This window comes from Cygnus atratus, chromosome 4 (assembly GCF_013377495.2).
Source record: "Cygnus atratus isolate AKBS03 ecotype Queensland, Australia chromosome 4, CAtr_DNAZoo_HiC_assembly, whole genome shotgun sequence".
Lineage (NCBI taxonomy): Eukaryota > Metazoa > Chordata > Aves > Anseriformes > Anatidae > Cygnus > Cygnus atratus.
The window spans coordinates 43,469,458-43,493,057 of NC_066365.1; the positions used below are offsets into that span (position 1 = coordinate 43,469,458).

A 23,600-nucleotide genomic window follows, 5' to 3' on the forward strand; every position below is an offset into this window, starting at 1 on the left:
CCCAATCACCAGTTTGTTCTTTGCAAAACAGTCACAGCTGCAGTGAAAAAAAAAATAATCAAGAGCTTCCTAAGTACAAAGACGTGAAATAAAACCACATGCAAATCCCAGATGGGCAGAAATCAAGGCTCCTCTTCTCCTAAGGTCTGACAAACCTATGTCTGTTTACCAATGCATAAGAACATCTCTTCTGCCACAACTCAGTCACACAGTCTGCCTTTCTCTACTGTCTTTTACATGCACAGTATTTTGAAATCTTCATGCAAGCTAACAGATTGAACTTTGGTTTGACTGCCACCTGCTGATCCCATGTTTTGTGAACCTGAGGCGTCATTTGAAAATGTGCACAAAGCTTTCAAAATGTTCAATGTTTTCTCCTTCCAGATCTTGGTTACAATAAAAATGGAGAATTAGAGGTAGAAGGTATTTATGTTTAAAGACAAAGTAGACCAACTGTCCTGATATCTGTTATGCTTTTGCTAATTTTCAGACAAACAACAAACAAAAACTTAATAACCGTGTATATGAATACAATGACTACAGAAACAAAAGCATCTAACAAGTCCATTGTGATCATGAAACAGAGAATCAGGTACAACAGCTGCTTCTTAAAGAAAAACCTAACTGTAGCAACTAGTAAAAAAAAATAATGAAAACATAAAATAGTAATAGAGTACCTTCATACTCCTCTGCAAGGGTGAAAATCACAACAATCTATTTGGCCACAAAAATATTTGATATTATATAAAGTCCTAGTTTCATTGCGTTCAAATGAAAAAAAAAAAAAAACAATCTCACACTCAAAATACAAATTCACTTTCAGGACTCTCATTTTGCTGTTTTCGTTCCTTCAAAACAGCTTATACTTCTTGAAGAGCTGAACAGGTTGCTGATCCTGAAATGATGAGAATACAATCTGAGACAATACAAGATGAGAATACAATCAAACCCACCAGCCCATTTGGAAATGACCATACCGTGGATGAGGACAGGACTTCAAAAGATTTTTCTAACCAAAACTATTTTTAACAGTATAACACACCGTTACGTTCATATTACTAGTGCTCAAGGATGAAACTGAAGTAGTAAAATGTTTATTCTCCTGTTCCATGTAGGAATGGCTGTCTTGGCTACACAACTTTAGCTTCTATAAGTGTCAGCAAGTAGAAAAATCAAGTGAGTATATATATCCAAGTAGACAGCGTTAAAACCAAAGGGGTTCAGAATTGCCAAAAACAATGGCTGTTTCAACCCAGTCTGTATCCACGGTATATTTTTGCCTGATCTGATACGAACCCTAGTCACCTTTTTCTAGCTCCCAAAATTCCAGTTCTGCAAACATTCAAATATCTGCTTAGCTTTAAAGTAAAACATATGCATAAATGATTCCTGCATTGGAAAAAAAAATGCAATCTTTGACTTATAGGAAAAGAAAACAGTTACAAAGGTTTGAGTGTGGACTGAAGGAATTCCAACAAGTTTACCAAAGTTCCAGGTTGAGATATTCTGTAACAGTATTTCTATAAGATCCATCTGAATAAAAAGTAAACTCATGGAAATCTCACCACAAAAAAAAAACAACAAACAACAGGCTGATATTTGCATAAGGAGTTTAAATTTTTCTACAAGCCCAGAACTTCAGGTGGCACGCCAGGTACACAAATGCTGGTGATTCTGAATGAAACCACAGCTCTTATTCTCTTAGAACAGTACTAATTAAAATAATTTCATTTAAAATGTATTCAGTGTCTCAAAACATTAATGGTCCAACTCAAATTTTGTCTTTTCTAAGAACTTAAATTACTTGTGTTGTCACAGCATTGCTGGCAGATCACATAAAAACACACAGCGTTTTATGGAAATGTGTCTGCTTAAACAATTTCTTTATTTGTGAAGTGGCATCTTATGTGAAACATATTCTGTTTTCATGCTCAAAACAATGATGAAACAGATTCCTGTTCTCTGTAAAACCTGCAAATGATCTAGTACCAAACGTGCAAACAAAGCTTTGATGCTGGGCAGGGAGGGTTCTTTGCTTTTCATTCTCTGTCCACTATGCATAAAAAAGAGCATACTTGAAAGCAAGAGGATTCCCCTTCAGTCATGACTCTGAAATCTCCTCACACATAGTGGGACTGCACAGTCATAGAAAAGGGAAGGATTTTGGTTTTTGTGAATGTTAACCAGCAATATTCTTGAGAAGCAGTCACAGAACAGCACCTAATGTCTCAGTTATAGTCTCTACAGCAGTTACAGTTATTTTGCCTTGCTTTCATCACGATTTCATCACAATTTTGATCACTCTTATCTAGGATGCACAAAGGATACAGAGGTCTTCAATAAGGTGTCATTCTTCTACAGCTGCTGTGCTAGCCATAATTGCAGCGAGGAGCACAGCCTATCTCCTCTTCACACCTACCCCTTGCACTGTTCCTGCCCTCGACAACGCTTCTAGGAGAGCAGGCAGTTGAAGCAATGACATAAAATACCTCCCTGTTCATGCACGAGTCTGCATTCTGATAGTAAAATGCACACACAAGCATGACAAAAAAAAAACAAGTGCATTATTTAGCATACGCCAGCGCTGCTGAAACTAGCCAAGACAGACCTTTCAGTTAAGAAATCAACTGTTTGTCTTGAATTCTGCTGCACGAAACCAAGCCATTAAGAGTAAAATCCTGTGAAGACAATGTTTCTGGGTGAAGAATGTGATCTGCACTCTAGCTCTCGTGGGGACTATATTGTTTCTAAGTGTAGGCAAGGAAGTTCAGAGAAGCACAAAGAGGAACCAGTGGAGAAATTTAGGACGAAACCAGTTACATTTCCTCACACCCACTCTAAAGGCATCGTTAGTGCATGAAGACAATACAGAAGCTCAGATATCAGATCAAAATAGTACTTAAACACTAAACCAAGTATTTAAAGACTTTAACACACTTCACTATTTAATGTATGAAAGAATGTGTTCCAATTTAAGAGAGAATTTTGTAAGCTAGCACAGAGTACTTGCATTCCTTAATAAAACTAAAATAAATGGCCATTTTATAAGTGCAGTAACATGTTCCAAGGTGTGCGTTTGCCAATTACACACACCTCATATGTTGACTGATGAACACACACACCCTGGCGTGTGTTCTTGCTTACATATCTCACGTGCCTCCCTGTTAAGTAATGGAATAAGACTTGCCTCACGAACTGGCTAACGCTGCCTCTTCTCGCTCAGTGACTTCTGCAGAAAATATTCACAGCTAAGAAAAACAACTTCTGGAGCAGAGTTAAGCTATTTACAACCTTAAATATACTCTCTCCGTCTACAAGACCCAATTCTGTGATAGCCTCCATTTGCTGTACCGTTGTCAGGCGTGCTTTTTCCCCCCAGACTGGGCTGGCATTCAGCATTTTTCTGCACGCACGGGAGCCCACCGTAAAGACATGTTTTTTCTTACAGATACCTTTTCCCCACACCAGCTAGATGCCCCCACTGGCTGGCTGTTTCACTACTTCCACCTTCACGAAAAGATCGGCACGCTCATGTTCTCCACACAATGACAAGGTAGACTGTGGTATGAAGACAGCCTCCTTCTAGAATATTTTTTCCCCTTTAAGAAAAAATATCTTTTTTTCTTGTTTTGTTTTTCTTCTACTTGAAATAGCATGCTTATTTTGAATAAATGCTGACTAGTTCGCAATTGCTCTAACAGAAAAGCATGCTTTGTAGAAAACAATAGATTTCTCAGCCTGCTGGAAGCCAATCCATGATTTTTTTTTTTCCAGTCAAAAGACTTAACTCCAGAGATATAAACACCAGAACCTGCACCTCACGTGGTCATTTCTGACAATAAGACAGAGTAGAAAGAAAACACATTGCCATGCTTATTGTTTTTCTCCCCTTCCTTTTCGGAATCCTTGTACAACAGTGTGAAGGAATTCAAATTCTCTAAGTTCATTATATTGTGCGATGCTTTATCTCTCACTCTGTTTTTCAGCAAGTCCAGCTGTGCTTCTCAGGAACTGTCTTCAGATAACAGCATGCACTGGCAGGGTAGAGGCCTTTCCTATGTTACCTCTCTATAGAGACACAATACAGATCCTTTTGTCTCATCTATTTTTCCTGTATAAAATTTACATCTCATTTATCAAGGTTAATACCAAAGAAATGATATAATACAGGAGCCATGACTTTTGATGAAACAGTTATTCAAAGTAACAAGGAGGAAGACTGAGGGTGAAGAACCCTCCAACAATCTCAGGAGACTTCGCAGCCGAACAATATTCAGTAAAAGTAAATGTGAAGTGATGAAGATGGGAAATTCAGTCTTCCATTCACGTATAAAAGGATAGGCTCTCATGAACCATTACCACTTAAGAGACAGACTTTCTAGTTTTAACAAACAGTCATGAAAACTTCAGCCTGATGCTTGGCTGCAGTCAAACAAGCAAATCAAGTGTTCAAAATTGCATACTGCTAATAACAGAGTAAAGAACGAAAACAGAAAGCACCACTACGCACCCATACAAATCCACGTTTCACCCAATCCTTGGATATCGTATGCAGTCACTCAAATGTATGCATTTCTCTCAAAAAGGATATAGAAAATCTGGAAAAGGTTCAGGAAAGGGCAGCAAGGATGACCAAAGACATAAAAAAGCTTTGGTATAAGGAACAGTTGGCTTTCCTCTCATTTTGCATAGAGCCACCTTGCTCACCTATTCCAGTTTTTCAGAAGTTGACTTATTTTAACGAAAGGATTACATAACTTCATAGCAAGGTGGAAGGGTGTGCACAAGGGAAAGGTGAAGTTTCAGATTTGCATATCAGCTACTTTGAGAGCAAGCTGCTTTGCTAGAAACAGAGCACAGAGAAACATACAACTAGGAAACAGAGGCATAGTTTGGAATGAAAAGCATAAATCCTGAGTCTTCTGTGAGAAAATAAGAAAAATTATCACCACCTCTGTTTGGAAACACGCTCTAAAATACCCACAGAGCTGTTCTGTTGTTGTTTATTGGTGGTGGTTTTGTTTTTTGTCAGATTTTTTTGTGTTTATTTATTTTTTTTTGACTTGTCGATGAAACATCAACAAGAGCACTGCAGTGATGTTTCACTTTATCTCTTCCATCTGTGAAGTGATAGGTACTTACTTTGCCTTCTCTTCGCAGGGTTCTGGAAGATATTCTGGCAAGCAGCACAGAAGCATATTCGTATACACATGCCATAATGTCTAAGCCAGCAATGGCTGCAACCCTCTGAAGAAACAGGCCAATGTTTCAACAGGTTTATTTACCTCTATTTATCATCATACTTCATTAGTTCTCTGTCTCTTTGTCTTCACCTAAAAAAACCCCTCTGGTGGCATTGGTACAAGTTCTGTCATCCTTTTTTATCATCTTGCCAACCCAGTTTCCAAACACAGTTTCCAAAGCAAAACTCCCTGTGCAGGAAAAAACAAAGCAGATGTGGGGAAAAAAAGAACTGGAGGGGCATGGGAATGAAAAAGACTTGTTTTACAAAGTTACAGGTGTTGATATGAGTTTACAGGGAAAAGATACCAGTAGTTAGCAGTGTGAATTTAATGCATACAATTAATTTCATAACAGATTTTTCTCTTCCCCAAAACATCTTTTTATAATATAATTGTTATGCTGGAATTATAATTTAGAATGAAGATATTAATGGGAAAATGAACTATGCATCCTATCTGAAGTAGCAAGAGCTGTTTTAAACTCTTTTCTGTATGCCTGGCATAAACATGTTTCTCTGTAACACAAAGCTTAATTCACCATGGATGGTGTGCACTTGCAATTCCAACAAAAGAAGTAACTACACCCTGTTTAATTAAATTCTTCAGCTAAGTAAGAACGTGTAACAGACTCAAGCCCCAAAAGGAGCAGTCACTTCAGATTTTCAGAACTGAAGAGTGGACTCGTATCGACCGTTGCTTGGCACCACTGAATCAAAATACGCATTTGACTTTCAGACACTTCTCTCTCAAGCAGCTTCAAAGACCTTGTAGTTTACATGATTTTCTAGGCTATTTTAAAAATTTAGGAAACACTTGTGATTCTGAGACAGTTTCTACAGTTGTAAATACATCAAATACACGGAGCTTCAAATAAGCTTTTGTTATTAAACTACATTGGCATATGCAACCCTGAGGTACTCTGGTGACCTACAAAGTCATCCACCAAGCTTGCACTGATCACAAGAGATGTTAATGTCTCATTTGGATGAGAACAGAGCCCTAGCTTTGCGCTCCTGCACATATGCATAACAAACCTTCCACATACCTTATGAAAATGATATACTATGAATCAATGACTCAGATCGTTCCTTTTTTCTTTAATACTATATTATTACAGTACTGCATTCATTTAGTTTGATGTTAAGTCTTTTTTTAATAACTAAGATCTTATAAAAAGAACACGTTTTTCTTAAACAAACCCATTCTCTTTTGTTGTTATACTTACTGCACACGAATGGTATTTCTACTTGTGCCTAAGCAGTACGTTAGATGTCTAAGACATCAGCTTTTATCACTGCTGGAGCAAATAAAATGTAAAGTTGGAGCTCTTTCAACATGAAAAAAAAAAACAGCTAGTGGAAACTGCCTATAAAGTCCTATTTTTCCTTCTCCCCGTAGAAATTTCACAAAAAAGATACTACTCATCAACTGAATGGGCTAATGATAACATCCAATATCCATAAAGAGCCTTAACCAAAAGCTTACCGATATCGTTACTGAGAAACAAGTGCATATCAACTAATCCCTACATTCAACAGCTCTTCGGAGCCCCTTGCTAATGTAGAAAGTTTGATCATGTTCCAACTTGCTCATTATAAAGCTCTGAGGTTCAGAGATTTTCTAAACCTAAAACTAAAACATAAGAGGTCACCACCTTAACGTGTACAAGCAAACAGTGAAACTGTACACCAGCCACCTCCTGCTCCTCTCTCCCAGCATAGTCCCAAGCTGTACTCAAGTGAGATGAATACAAAACCAGGGGTACGGACAACGCTAAGCCTTTTGCTTCACCATGACTTCCATTTTTACTAAAACATCTTTCACTCTATTAGGGGAGAGAGAAGTATCAGCACTTATTATTATGTAAAATGATGGGTGACTTCTATAAGGTCACGCATTTAGTAGTTTATGCTATTATGAGCTTTGACCTTCTTGTCCTTTCCAAACTGGCTGACTGCCTTCAACTGATTTGTTTTGTAATGTTCCAGTCAAAACATTTCAGCTGTTGCATGAGAAGGAGACCAGGAAAAATATGTCGCTTTGTTTATAATTTTAAAAACTTAATAAAATGACTTCACCCTAACCTTTGGAGGGAGGTCTTGAGATCTGACCACGTTAGAAGGATTTGAAACATCTTAACTGTAAAACATCAACCGTATGAAGTTCATCAACTGTATGAAGTTCAACAAGGCCAAGTGCCGGGTCCTGCACCTGGGGTGCAACAACCCCAAGCAGCGCTACAGGCTGGGAGATGAGTGGCTGGAAAGCTGCCTGGCCGAGAAGGACCTGGGAGTATTGGTTGATAGGCAGCTGAATATGAGCCAGCAGTGTGCTCAGGTGGCCAAGAAGGCCAACAGCATCCTGGCCTGTATAAGAAGCAGTGTGGCCAGCAGGTCTAGGGAAGTGATTGTGCCCCTGTACTCGGCTCTGGTGAGGCCGCACCTTGAGTACTGTGTTCAGTTTTGGGCCCCTCGCTACAGGAAGGACATGGACGTGCTCGAGCGAGTCCAGAGAAGGGCGACCAAGCTGGTGAGGGGTCTGGAGAACAAGTCTTACGAGGAGCGGCTGAGGGAGCTGGGCTTGTTCAGCCTGGAGAAGAGGAGGCTCAGGGGCGACCTTATCGCTCTCTACAGGTACCTTAAAGGAGGCTGTAGCGAGGTGGGGGTTGGTCTGTTCTCCCACGTGCCTGGTGACAGGACGAGGGGGAATGGGCTAAAGTTGCGACAGGGGAGGTTTAGGTTGGATGTTAGGAAGTACTTCTTTACTGAAAGGGTTATTAAGCATTGGAACGGGCTGCCCAGGGAGGTGGCGGAGTCACCATCCCTGGAGGTCTTTAAAAGACGTTTAGATGTAGAGCTTAGCGATATGGTTTAGTGGAGGACTTAGTGTTAGGTCGGACTCGATGATCTTGAGGTCTCTTCCAACCTAGAAATCTGTGTCTGTGTCTTAATTTGAAAAAGCTTTGTGAGGCTTCTTGACATTTAGCAGATACATTTTCCAAGTTTTGACCACTGAAAGACTGAAACTACCAAGACTCAAGGAGTCTGCAGGCCATGTTGCATCCAGGCTCCCGAAATTACAGCAGGAAAATGACCTCTCCTCTCACTGGAGTTGCCTGAATCTAGTCAAGCAGGAGGAGGAGAAAGAGGATACCAGAGCTGACACTGGAAGGAACAAGAGACAGATATGAGGAATGAAAACACTGAAACCAAGAGTTTGAACACTGGGGCAAAACCGAGGCTGATTAAGAAAGGACTAATTATGGGAACCCAGAAGGAAACAGAAATGGAGAATCCTGGCAGGGCAGGCAGATAAAATGAGATAGAAACCTGGGGAGATTATTCAGATGACTGAGAAGAACTACAGATTTTGGCAGAAAGACTATGAAAAACAAAACACATGCAAGAACAGGCGAAAAAGTTGACATCAATGGAGCGAAAAAACTAGGAGCAAGGATCATACTGAGGATAGATGATAGTTTGCTGAAGGTCAAGAGGTCAGGAGATAAAGGAAAAACAAACCAAGAAGATACTGGATAAAGAGAGAGAAGGCAAACTGAATATGGAGATGACACGAGGAAAGACTTACGGCTATGGAACATTAGAAGAAACATTACTACTGGAAAAGTCATTTATCTACCTATTCCTATATTCTCAGAAAACATCTTGGATAGCAGGTGAAAGTCCCATTCTTGCCTAGTAGGCACCACAAAGAACAGCAAAGGAGTTGAATACTGTCGTCAATTTACCAATTATTTCAAGCAAACAAGTTTTCTATGGCAGACCTAGAGGGTCCTGTACTGCTGATAACCATGAAGATACCAATAGGATACTACACCAGGGGCTCTGGATGCTCACTCCAGAAACTAGTAATTGTTCACCTGATTTGAAACAGTGTAAATCAAAGCTCTTAAACGTAAGGAAATGTAAGTAGTAGGGCAATTAAAGCAGAGGCCATCATAATGACTTGTAAAAATAATTTTCTAAATTAATGCAATTTAATTAATCATGCACAATGAATAACACTAATTAAGGTAATTAAAGATGGCATGATGATGCACATGCACAACGAAGAGTGAACGGAGGTTGTACATGAAACCTCACCTATGGCAGTTCTGAATTCACGAGTGCTCAACAAACACAACACGCTCTGTACTGCGATTTTAATATAGCATACACAAAAAACTACATGCATACTGCACGCTTCATCCACAAAGAGGAAGGCTGGGCAGAAGACCAAGCGCAAACCAAGCCCTAAATGGGTCTGTGGCCACAGCCCAAGTACGCTAATTGCGGCCATTGCTCTAGCTCTGTAGCTCAAAGGACCACACTAACATCCTTTCCAGAGTCATTCCACAAATATTTAAAAAGCAAGTCCTCTTGGAACGTCTCTTCCTTAACTGTTATCGCTACCCTAATGAAGCTTATTAAATATAAGGAGACTCATGCCGTCCAACACATTGACTGTGAAATACGCTTCGCTGCGCTTTGCTCATCTGCCATGGAGCACTGATCCCCAGCCACACGTCACCGAGGCCTCGACAGCTCCTGAGGATGCTCCCTCAGGAACCGAGCCAAGCTCAGCACCCCAGCTGCACCCTCCTCCACGCGACCCCAACACTTGACACGAGCAAACTGGAAGGATTTAGCAGGAAGAGGTTAGCATCCCGTGGGCTGTTCTCAAGTAATTCACATAGGAAGCTAAAACCTGTGCCTTTACAAGCAGTTGCACAAGTTTTAGGGGTTAAAACTCACTGTACAGGTACATGAAACTTCACCATAAAATTGGTATTGCTTCTCTAGATAAAGGTGCTTTGTTTCGCATTAAACGCACATGAAGAATACAGATGACCTAACCCAATGTTTAGGATTTTATACCTCATTTATAGGTACTGCTCAAATCCACTTCATTTTTAGAGGTACGATTCATGTTAACCTCAAAACATATGTTCTCATGTTCTCTTGGCATCATTTTCATGATACAATTGAAAGAAAGAAACACAAAACCACATAACAATCTGGTATCACCGTTACAGACTCATTGAACTGAGGATGCTATTCACACACAGACCAGTCTGAGAACCTTTCAAATTTCCTGCTTTGTTAATAAGTTGGACGCTTTCTGACCTGTTGTGCTCCTCATCTGGACTTCATGAGGCTGGGAGGTACAAATAAGAACAAACTTTGGCCCATGGCCTTTACCCTCCCTTTATTTATTTATTTTTTTTACTTTTCCAAATTAAATAAATACGCCTTGATACCTTCAAATCAGTTTTCTGGCACGTGTTGCAGAGAAGTTTATGGAAGTTATTAGTGATGCTAAAATACATGACTTCGTCAATGTAAGGAATGCTTTCCGTTATAAAGAATAAGAGCAGGCATATTTACTTTTCTGTTCTATTTGAAGTAAAACTATTATATTTTTACATACACTGTTTAGTTGTATGTTTTCACAGACAAAATAAAGCCAATTTATCCTGGCCCTATACTATATCTGTTAAAGGAGAAAATATGCAGCCCAGCAAGTTTTCCCTCCAACCCTTCTTTTCAGGCAAGTAATAAATCTTGAGTGAAAAAGTCACTGTGCTCTTCAGCTGTCACCACTAAGATTTTGTTTTTTAAAACCAGAGCAGCCTTAAGGCTGATTTACTACTCAGTCCTCCACACTCTGACAATCGATGCTGGAAACAAAAATCACTTTTGCACACCTGGAAATATTTTATTTGCTGTACTGGTGAGAAAACAAAGTTTTCATCAGCGAGGGGGGTGGGGAGGAGAGAGCTTCAGGTGAATCTTAAAACCCAGTTCTTGACTTAAAGAGAAACTTCATAAATATGCCCACGAACACAGAAACTGCCTCAACATTCAAACAGGGTGGTAAAGCTCTTTAGGGATTCTCGGTTCGCTCTGCAATCCAGCCTCAAATCATCAACTTAGAGGTCTTGGCCAGTAAACAGCGGTGCTCATCATCTGTGTCTATTTAGACTTTTCAGTTTGGCAGGTGAAAAGAATTTGTGACAATCTTAAAATCATTTCACTTACTCTTTTACCTTTCTTCTTTTAAACAAACTTATAAAGCTCTTAATCACCCTAAAATGTAAACAACTTATATTAATAATGGCAAGATTAGACTCTGAGAAACAGCTACTTTCCAGAGCACCTCTTGGCCCTGGTCAGAATTGCAAGTTTAACAGCATTAAGGGTAAAACCCAAACACATACCAGAGAAAACCAGTTGAAGGAAAATGTGATGGTGCCAAGATTGTGAAACGATTTCAGAATATCAGATCCTTTTTTCAATGGCATGTAGTTCGATATCATTTTTCCCTAAAGCTTCATTTTCTGAAAATTTATTATATGCTCCAGAACAATCTTGTCTTCAAAAGAAATCCCACATCTTCTGTTATTTCAAAGAACCATGCTTGCACCTGGGCAAAATGATGTAAGCACTCTAGGTGCTGGCTGACTAAAAAGTCACAAGACACAAAATCTCTCTCCTCTATTTTTAATCCCAGGGCTTTAGAATAATATGAGGAGTGCCCTTTGACGAGCAGAGAGGCATTTCAGTGTTTAAAGTAAAAAATATATATATATATTTGAAAAAAGAAAAAAAATAATGGTTCAGCAGTATGGAGAGGCATGGTGATTGCATTTACATGCTTTGATTGCTATTCTGAAATACATTCCCACCTGTCCTATTCTAGTGATGACTACAAAGCCTATATACAAATGAAGACTGATTTCAGTAATATGATATCAAGCAAGGCATGTAGTTTAAAAAATTACTTGTTAGTTATCCCCAGTGGTCCCCAGAATGGAGTAGGTTACTCTAGTAACCTAGCAGTACCAAATCAAATAAATAACAAGATTTCACTCTAACTGGTGTTTACTTGGTACTAGTTTGTCCAACTATCATGAAATATTTTGCCAAGCCTTACACATCCCAACGCTGTCTACTTCTAAAAGGCACCCAACTCTTGTGCCACTGGTCTTCCAAACCTGGATGAAATCGACATCGAGGCAATACTGAGAAGTGGCAGTCAGAGGCATATCCCAGCTCCCCAGCTGGGACTCAGCTCACCTGACTGCTTCTCCTCAAACCAAACCCAATGCAGAGCACGATGAACAGGCAGAAATACTTAAATTTCCCTCTCTAGAGTCCTAAAGCCGTTTAGCAGTTCCCCTTCACAATTCTATGTACAATTCTACCCATGTTGAAGTACCTAAAGCAGCAGGGAGAGGTAGGATGGTTTGTAGAGCTGATGGCACCACCCTCTTCTCAGAGGTACACACCAGGGCGAGAGGCACAGGTTGCAGCAAGCTAGACTGCTAGATAGAAGGAAAAGAAAGAAACACACTCTTCATGGTGAGGATGGTCAAACATGGAGCAGGTGCCCAGAGAGGCTGTGAAATCTCCATCCTTGGAGAAACTCAGAGGTCTCCTGGACGAGCCCTGAGCAACACTGAAGTTGGCCCTGCCCAAGCAGGAGTTTGGACCAAGAGACCCCCAGGGCCCCTTCCAACCTGGAGCTATGATCTTGGACCAATCTTCAGGACAGGGGGTTACAGAGAGGAACACAGCACACAGCTGGTGGGTAACGCGGCTCCTAACTCCACAGTCCCACACCGTATTTGGGAAGCGTGAAATCCTACCAAGTCAGGCTGTAACACAGGAAGGCCCTTTCGTAAAACATATCTGACCAAAACGGGTATCACAGATAGGTAAACATGTAAACATAAGAATATAGAACATGGCAGTGAGCTGAGTTAGTGCCACTGCATCTGACTGCTAAGCATGCTTGCAGCGTCACCTGCTTTATAACAGCACACACACATTGCCAGACAATAAGGAATAAATATGCAAGATTCTTTCCTATTTCTTTTAACTTGTAAAACGGCAAACCTAAATATTTGAATTTCTTCCATAAGCCTTCAGAAAGACAGAACTTTGATGTTTTTAAAGAGGAAAGATTATTTACTTTTGCTGCAGGCAAGAAATTATAATTTCTTTACTGATTCTGCCAAATGGCTCTATCACGCATTTTTTTTTATTTTCATCAAAACAAGCCACTTTAAGTTAAGGTTGTCCCAAAGCTAAACAGTAATCAACATTTTAAGGGTCAGATCAACTTGTTGAACCTCTGTTTGACTTTTCTGACCAAAAGAACTCATCCAAAACCCAAATGAACCACAGGGGAAGAGACTTTTATTCTCTTTCCCCATACTTGGCAGTTGCTAGGAAGAATACAGGCTGCAGTTTTATTTTGTTCACATAAGCAGAACAGACAACTCAGTATCCACACAATTCTTAAACTAAATAAGCTGAATTCAACCCCAGTGACTAATACATTGAAGCCAACAGGGCTTCTCTAGTGCTTCTCTGCAGAACAGCATGGACCCATGCCTTGGGGGTGAAGGTAGAGAAAGAAAGTGAGGAGGAAGGCTGGGGAGTACAAAGTTTTTGAAAGCAAAATAAAAGTGCAAAAGGAGGCAGCAAAAATCCTCTGTGCTGGCACAAACCACAGAGCACATGCTCTTATACTAGCACGCAGGATACTTCAAGATGAGAAGCCAAGTTCCCCTGCACTAAACCAGCATTTTTAAAGATCCAGTTCTTCGGTATTCACTGTACCAGTACAGTTTCTGATTCGAGCCCACAAACACCGATGAAATCCAGACCATCATCAATCTAGAGACAATGGGCAACACTGACGGCACAGCATCTCGTTAATCTTCGTTTGTCCTATCACATCCTGTCATTCTTATGCAAATAGAATATTTGAGGATACATCTTTTCTGCACCCCATGACAAGGAGAAGTGAAGCTGTCAGGAGCACCAGGATGTCATCCTATACCACAGGCCATCACTTCACTCAGCGCCTCGTGTTTTACATCTCAGCTAATGTGTTTGACATTCAAATTTGACCCAGCAGGAGGTAAAACTATCTGATGCTGCAGCAGCACGCATCTTGCTTCCTGTGCTGAAACATTCACCAAGGTCCCCGAGGATCTGACAGCCTCCCTTCCTTCATTACATACCCTGGCTAAGGGAGATCGAAATTCTGCTGAAGAGGAGAAAGATATCTGCAAGGGCAGATAATGATAGCAATTCACCCTTCTCACCCAAGAATTAAGCCCGGTATTAAAAGTCTTGCAAAACAGAGGTACCATTGCAAGAGAAAAAAAGGCCACAAAATCCTGTTGAACTGGCGTAGGTTTTCTTCCGTGGAAATCTCTTGGACTACACCAGAAAGTTCATCCATGTATGTCTGCATAAGACGTTTAATTCAAGCTAATCTAAATATCCATGGTGCTCAAAATATTTTATGTGAGGTTTGCAGCCATAAGTGAAATCTCTTGTTAGGCCAACTGATATCTGAATACAGAAAAGCTCTGAATCACAAGCAGCTCCATAAAACTACTGCAACTTTTTTTTAGGCAAAAAAAATCACTCTTGAATGTAGAAGTCACCAAAAATAAAAATATTTTTCCTACTATTGCTCATCAATTCTACATCTAGAGTAAAATAAATAAATAAATCAAGAATAGAAGGGAAGTTTTACTATTATTACTGACTCAGAGTGCTATGTTTCTGTATCACTTTCAAAGAGTGTTCAGAACATCTTGTTCCAGAATATCTCCCTTCTAGAAGAAACTGCTCTTCCTGCATCATACACGGGATGAAAACGGTATGTGCTGGTTTTATTTTCTTACAAAAATAAAGGAAACTATCCCCAAATATTTTCAGCATCGCATGAATGGGATGCAAAGTAGCTACGTGCTACAAACACAGGACACAACTTGAGGGTGAAATAATATTTCAATTAAATCATGACATCTTAGAGAAATTTTCTTATTAACAGACATTTGTAACAAGTCAAAACAAGTTTAAAATTAAACATAACTCTATAAAGGCTGACTCAAAACTACTCACCACACAAAAGCAACACAATGTAGTGTTTGCAGGGATGACAGTGTCTGCACTAGGCTCAGGGGAATACCCTTACATGTGATATTCCCATGTGCTTTTCTCAAAAGTGCAGAAGATTAATCATCACATATTTATCAATTAAGAAGCAGACATAAATGAAGATTGAATCAATTACTACCGATTTTGTAAGTATTTAAAACTTACAAAGCATGCACTCCTCAAACATTTCTTGGTTTGAAAATCTAAGACATAGTCACAAAAAACTATACCCAACATATTCTCAGTACCTGGAAGTAAAGAATATGGATTGCCTTGTGGCTTTATATAACATGTATAGTTCATGCATTAAAAATTACCGTACAGTCACAATACATCTATGCAAAGAGGACACATTTATTGTACTACATTGTTGAACTACTATTCAATACAAAATATTAATTGATTTAATAAAATTTTACACATTCAAGGGCATCACTATAAACCCAGACTGAAAGACTGCCCATTAAGTGAAGGTCATAATACAAATGCTTTCTGGTGTCAGTCTTCTTTTTTTTTTTTCTGGGGAAGAAAATGTGCAACTATTGCACCGGGGTAGCCTGTGTGGCCTGGATGAAGCATGATGAGCATTATACCAACACAAATGTGATTCTCCGCTCCCTTTAAACATCAGTGTAAACCCCTTCTCCGGATTGGTGAAATTTTGCTCTGTTATTCTATAAGTGAACTCTTTCTGCAAAGTTATCAGAACTTTTTTTTTCCTTTATATCTTAGCAAAAATAGTATAAAAATATCTTAAATACCCACTTATGGTTTCTCGCTAATACAATTTCTATAATCACACAACTTGCTACTCTGAGGGGCACTGTCTCATGCAGCATAGACCTTTTCTTTACATTTAGGGTCAGGACTAACAGCTTTATTGGGGTTAAAATCTACCAGCCTAACACTGCCATACGAACACAAGCGTGCTGCTTGTTCTACGTTTCCTTTCTTCCAGCCCTGTACCATGGGAGTTCCTTAACACTCTGCAGGGACGCATATGTATAATATTCTTCCTCTCAGCCTCCACAATGCCTAAAAGTCTTCCCTGTGGTGGCTACTACAGGTTGTTACCCACAGAGCTTTCAGATGTTGCTGATAAACGCAAGAAAGGAAAGAAGGTGGAGTTGACAGAGCGGTTTCCACAACATGTTATCTGTTCATCCTTTCTGGCTGCAAGTATCACTGGTGCCTTGATTCAGTGACACTGCAGGACCTAGCTCATCCCTGCGTAAGCCCATCTCTGCTCTGACTGGGCCACCTATTCTGTGATACGCTATTCCTCTCCATCTCCTGGCTTTTAGTTAAAACAAAGTATTCCTAGAAAAGTGGATATATCAACAGGTCTTTTCAGAAGCAACAGCTCCCCTCATCAACCCCACCAAATTCAGATGCACAGAAGTCAAGTTTTTACCATCAGATGAAAATAAAAACTTTCAGTCACGTCTTTAAGAGATCTGAATTTGCATCAGTGATGGAAATACAGTTGACATATACCTAGAAAATTCTAACAAAAATGAACGTTTATCAGGTCACTGTCAGCTGGGTGGCTTCCTTCAGTTCGAAAGGAAAGAGGCTGTGTTCAGGAGCCAAAATACAGTTTTATTTTTCCTCAAGACTTCATGTGTAAATGAACCTTACTTTAAAAGCATGCATTTGTACCTATTTTATGCCTGAATGCTCCAAGACCAGCAGAAAAAACACTATTCCAGAAATATCTTAAAATGGAACATGGAAAATATGTATAAAACTTTTAAGAAACACTATTAAAGATCAGGAAAAATAAATTTCATTAGCTTGTCATCAAATTATGAATGTTGTGAAGGTGACAAGCTGTAGAATGAAGAACCTTACCAATGCTACAAAACATATCAAAGGAAATCACCCCAGACCGGTCCGTCTGCTGCACTTAGCTGTGAGAAGACCCAGCAGTGACAGACTGTTTTAAAGTGGATTTTCTAGAGGGCTGCTGGGTTGGTTTTGTGTTTGGAGGCCTTCTGCTGTGTTACAACCCTTTCGTTTTTACAAACTTGCGCTCCAGCAGAGCTGCTGTGAGACCTAAGGAGAAACTGCACTGTCTGCAGTTGGAACCCCTACTGCTGGCAGCAGGCGAGTGGCACCAAGGAGATGCTTAATCTTTTGAAAGGAAGTAACTAATGAAACCGACAGTCCAGCAAACCCTTGCATAAACAAACACAACAGAAGCAAAACCCACAAAAGCAGTTTGACAGAAATGTTGTTGCACAAGTTCAATGAGCTTGATTTAGGAATAATTTTTTCTAGGAAACAGATACTTAAATGTCACAGAACATTTTGTTTCTGTTAAAATTTTGTAAGAGGGAAAAAAAAAAAGGCAGGGACATGAACCTTTCCTTTACCTTGTCACCATTTCCCAACATCTACTCTTAATCATTAATTTATTAGACAACAGTTTGGAGAGTAAACAAAGAGAACTGAATTATTCCAGAAACTGGTCTTCTCAAGAGAACAGTATATACCACCCTGCATCTATTTGTACCTTGTCTATCATGTCCGGTCTGTTTGTAGCTGCCAAAATTGTCACGTCCTTCAGCTGCTCTATCCCATCCATTTCCGTTAACAACTGAGCCAAGACACGGTCTGCTACATTTCCAGCACCTGAAGAGCTGATTGAAAAACAATTAGTATTAGCATTAGTTTGCCCTTCCCAGAAATTTGGAGAAAAGGAAGAATACATTTTTCTTTTCAATTTTCAGAAGCGTTTCAACAGAAACTTAGTTTCTCTTTATTTTAACTCTGATGTTTATTTTCACCTTAAACAGCTGAAGGCAAAATAATCAGTCATATGAAGTGAGAAAATGCAAATTAGAGAATTAGTCCTTTCTCAATAACACACCATCTTTCAAAAGCAACTGAGGTTTGCTACTTTCTACCCTGCTGTATAGGCTGTAAAGATTTAACACAATGTGGATGTCTGGAATAAACATTTTTATAACAACTGAATCCATGCAGATTTTTTTACTAGTCAAACAAACTTTAGTTTTCAGCACCATCCAAGTCAGTGCTTACACCAACCCATGAAGTATAAAAATTAGGTAGTTATGTATTTTGCAGAGTTGTTCTACGTTTTTGTATTCTTCCCATCAAACGAGTAAAAATTGAGTGCTGACCAACTCCTTCATAATGGCATTGTCAGTCCTTAGGTCAGTTGATTTTCCAGATACCAGGAAAAAAAAAAGAGAAACAGAAAGTTCCAGTTTTGAAATCGCCAATATGTGAAAAACCTAAACAGGCCAGGCATAAACTATTTTAAGCTTTATTTATTTATTTTAGTCTGGAATTAACTCTGGTAATGTCAATGTTCACAGCAAATTGCTTGAATTGCTTAAATATATGTAGCAAAACATATTACAGAAATAAACTCACTTTCATTAAATCTTCTAACATCTAAAAAAGAATAAGTGATGTACCACCTTCTTCCTAGACATTTATCATGTATGTGTGCACATATATATATGCACGCGTGCGTACATATATTCACATGAATAATGAAGGATGCAGAAGACAATGCATAAATCACACCAAGAGACCAAGGACCTATGTTGCAACAAGTAATAAATCTTATGAACAGCTGTGTTCTTTACACTATCCCATCTTCTTCATTCTCCATAAAGAGGCTTTATTTCTGAAATATTATAAAAATAGGTGACTGCACGTCACCTCATGTTTTACTTTTGAAAAGGTGCTGTACCTAAGAGACACTGGGACTGCACACGGATAACTGTATATGCTCAGATACAGATGCACTATACCAACGATGTATGGGTGTTCCTTTCAGTGCCAAGCTCTAGGTACATACAGATGAAACTGTGTGTTTCAGTATGTATTTATGGAAGAAGTGTATATTACAGCCTGCATTAGCTATAAGAATAATGTAAACAGGTGTCAGTTCTCCCCTAGTCAGAGAGGTGGTGGAGGAGGGAAGGACAAACAAAAAAAAAAGAGGAAATGAGAGAAACAAAGCAAGAAAAGCTGAGAAAAGCTGCCCCACCACCAGGACCGTGCTTGGAAGGAGCAGGATGTGTGCCTGCTGTGGTGCCAGGCTGTGGGCAAGCAACCCCAAAGCTCCTCCTGGCGCCTGGGTGCTGGAAGTGAAGCCCCCGTGAGCCCGGCTTTTGCCCCCCACTGTCGACAGCCACAGTTAGGGCTCCTGGCACTGCTCAGACATCAGCTGCCTCCACACACACCTGTGCCATTTGGGGGGAAAAAGCCCACGGCCACACTTCTCCCTTTGCCCTTGGGAAGGGGCTGCTGGTGATGCTTCCCTCTCTGCGTGCTGGGTAACTTCACTTTTTCCACCCTCAAACGGACATTTTCCAGTACAATTTAACAAAATAAGTCTCCTGATTTCTGAAAAGCAATATTCATTCTGAAATAGAAGCGTTCAGAGCTTTCCCGGTGGATGTGGCACTGGAGGCACCCACTTAGCCACAGAGCTGCTGCAGCTTCCCAAACACCTCGGAGGCGAAGCAATAGATTTTCTCCTAATAATCTCTCCAACTTTCCCATTCTACAACTGGTTCTGTAATTTTCCAGAGCAAAACAGTTAACTTATCAGACCTAGCCTGGAAAATATCTTTGAGGGGTTATAATAAATGTTGGCTAACAGAATATTTAGGTTGCTAAGAAATATTAGAGAAGGGACTTGGGTTAGCTCGTTGTCAGCTTTCTGGTTTGCTGCAGCCAGGTTAGAAGCTCCCGAGCGGGATCAGAGCATTTCTAACATACCCCTGGGTCACAGCCCCATTGACTTGCAGGGGGCTGCATGTGATAAAACACTTCAGGTGTTGTGCAAGGATAGTAAATGCTTTTCGAAGTACACTGAACTTAAAGGAAATTAAAATCAACTTTGTAACATAAGCTAGTCTCAGGAGGGATTCAGGCCTCCCATCCTGCACAAGTTTCACATTCACTCAACTTTATACCCCGTGGATCACACACAAGAAAAAGCTAAGCAAAGGGAAAAAAAGTATTAAGGCTGGGACCAAAATGTTAAAATTACATGAGATGATCTGAAGCTAGAAGGCTTGGGGGGGGATGCTAAACTTTTTTTTTTTTTTTTTAAAGGAAACAAAGGAGAAATGCTTGTTTATAAAGAGAGGTGGCTAGAACGGATATTACATCTTTCCCCAATATAAACATTTCTCTTACAAGTATCGCACTAAAAAGAAAAAAAATATTTACTCTAAAGAAAACCCCTGCTGTTACAGGGGAACGTACATTGCAAAGGCTTTGACACAATTAGGGTATAATCAGAAAATTGCAGTTAAGCAATCATTGATGGCATAATACCCAATAAACAATTAAGGGGAGATACCAACACAATACTAGGGGCTTTTACAAGGGTAATACTAGGGGCTTTTACTAGGGGCTGTTAAAAGTAGTAAGAAGATTTTAAAACCACACAGGCCAAAAATACCAATAATAACAGCAGTACCAAATGAAGCCACGTCTGGATCTGTGACCAGAAGTTTTCAATTTTAGTGCTTTTATTTACATAGTTCACTAAGCCGTCATACGATGCACCATATTTAGCACAGAGTCTAGAGCAAATTAGCTTTTGGCTTACGAGGATACCCCGTGAAATCAGGGGCAGGCACACGTTTACTGAGCCAGATCTCTTTACCAGCCGCTCAGAGCTGGAGCAGCGCAGCACCGCGCACCGAGAGCTCTCGCGCTGCCTAAGCCGTTAATCTGAAGGGTGACACGCAAGTATGCATTTTTCCATTTTCCCATGATTTCCCAGCAAGGGTTTCGAATTAACACAGGCAACGTTCATTAAGGCTGCCTGGACTTTTGACGCAAACAGCAGTCAGAGCTACAAATGATGATTAACCCTCCAGTCCCACGCAGGCGCTGCCAAAACCAACTTCCAGCCGAGTGGCGTCTTTGCCCCCCTCTCTCTACCTGACCTCCGTGCCTCAATGTCATCATCACAACCGCATGGAAATAGCTCGCAAAAGGCACGTACGGGTACAAACTAATTTCCTGTCAACACGCCGCCTGCAAATCCCGGCGGTCGGCATCAGGAACCTTACATAATCCACGCAGGGCCATGTGTGCATGGGCGTGTGCATGCAAGAGCCGTGCCCCGACCAGAAATACCTTGAACTTCAAAATGAAAACGTGTGAGGAAAGAGGAGCCCGGCTGCTTCACGCGGGCCTGAGAATTTGAAATAATCACGTAACAAAATCCATCATTCTGTGGGCTACGTGCTCTTTTAATCTTTTTGCCAACTCCGAAATCCTCGATGAAGTAGTTTTAAAGGCAAAAAAAAAAAAAAGGTATTCATTTGTACTAGTTTACCACATCAGCCAGAGCCAGATATCCTCCCCTACATGAGGTTCCAGCTAATGCTGCAAGTACCCCAAAAGCCCCAGGCCGAGCATGCCTGTGCTCCTGCACGCACTGCCCTCGACCAGCAGAGAAACTTCCCGAACTGCCGAGCCCACCAGCCAAGACTGCCCACGGATTATGACAGGCTCTTCACGGGGAATAGGGAAAATGAAACCTCTCCTCAGTATTTTATTTTACCTGAAGGCGCTTCCAGTGTGCATTCTGGCAGAAGAAAACACACCTGCTACAGCATACCAAAGCATCACCGTTAATCTGAAATAATTTTGGCCTTGTCTGCTGGAACTGAGAGACCCGGACCCCAGCTCCAAATTGCATCGAGCAGGTGAGGGCCATCCACAGCGCCCTTTCTTCTCATCTCCGGCCTCACCCAATGCCCATCTAACCACCCGGATTCAGACGTCAACAGGCACTGTCCCTCCCATGTGAACACCGTAAGCCACTCTCATATTTCTTCCTGTGAATATAAAAGCAACTGCGACCTGATTCTATCACTGCATCAAGGAGTACCTACAACTCATCAGCATATCCACAAGGAGACTGCTTCCAGACACAACTAGATGTATCCAATCCTCAGATTTCAGTGCTACCTTTCTTGTTACAGGTAGTTTGCTGACTGAAACGGCTTTCTTGTTTTGTACATTTTTACTTGTTTAGCACCCTTTTCTTCTTTTCTCCCCTTTATCTAACAGATTATTTTCGTATTTGGAAATAGAAGTACAAGAAAGCAGTGCTTACTATTTCACCTCATGATGAAATGGCACTGCAAGCCGATGCAAATGTACATTTACATCGGCTGAAAACCTAGAACACTTCCAAAGCCAAGACAATGAATGTTTTTTTCAGAACAGCAGATGTTATTTTCATTGGAAAATATATTTAAATCCAGACCTCCAATTAAATCCTGTCAAGGAGAACCAGCGACTCTCCATCTGCTATTGACTTCAGCGACACTGAAGCCCATCTGAACACCTTCGGTACAGAATCAGGACCTTAATTCAGTTACGTTGTTAAACTGTAGGCGTGAAAATGCAGGAACTATTCACACCGCAACCTTCTGAGCACTTTTAAATTCACAGCAACTGTGAAGCTGGGAAACCAGAAGGAAGTGTGGGAGGCCCCATCCTGAGGAGCCCAGCGCTGCCCAGATGACCCCACCTCAGGCAGACCTCAGGGGCCGAAGGGGCAGGCCTCAGGAGATGCAGCCGGGATAAATTACTGCAGGGGGATTAATCTCCACACAGCTGAAATCTGTAACACAGGCTTTGTGAGAAGGGAGTGCAGCCCACCCTCTTTTCCAAAACGTCCTATCAGGCAAGATTTACACACAGATAAAAGCTGCCTTTCTTATTTTTCTCTCTAACAAAAGAATTGCAATAACAATCAAAATTTACTGGTTTTAAAAGTACTCTTGGACATGATATCATCTCAAATAATTCCTTCCCTGGAATCTCTGGAAATAATTTCATATCAAAACAAATGCAAAACTCATTGACACGACAGAACGGCTGGTATCAAAAAATGAGCACGGGTTGAAGCAGAGCTTTCTGGCAGGGCTCTCGGCCTCCCCACAGACGAGGGAGGCAAGACGGTCCTGACGAACCGAAGCCCCTTGCCATCATGCTACCACACCAGCCTCGCCTCACCCGTACCGTCTGCGGGGTTTTATCGAGTCTGACATTTCTGTCAGGGCTTTGCAGGGGTAAACTGTCAGCAAGGAGCACCTGCCAAGGCGGTCCTCTCAGTCCAACTGCCACGGCCGTAATTAACTGTCACACTGTTTTACTTCCTTCCCTCACAAAACCCAGTGAAATACAGCTTTGGCAGCTCAAGGTTTTCCACAGCGTTAGAAAATAAAATATCTACTCCAATAGCAATACCAGAAAAAGAACGATAATGGCAGCATCTTGTCTGACAGCAAACTTCAGTCAAAAATTATCAGTAGGGCATTCTGTCCAGCTGAACGGACACTGCCGTGCCAGTTAGAAAAAGCAG

At 40.7% G+C, this 23,600-nt stretch overlaps 1 protein-coding gene across 1 annotated transcript in view; it reads right to left on the reverse strand.

Annotated features, from left to right (window-relative positions):
* Nucleotides 1-23,600, reverse strand: part of SPATA5 (spermatogenesis associated 5) — a 191,807-nt gene that overhangs the window by 117,106 nt on the left and 51,101 nt on the right. The window contains exon 14 of the mRNA XM_035553149.2: nt 17,730-17,856. Coding sequence (XP_035409042.2) covers nt 17,730-17,856 — 127 coding nt within the window. The remainder of the gene's footprint in view (nt 1-17,729; nt 17,857-23,600) is intronic.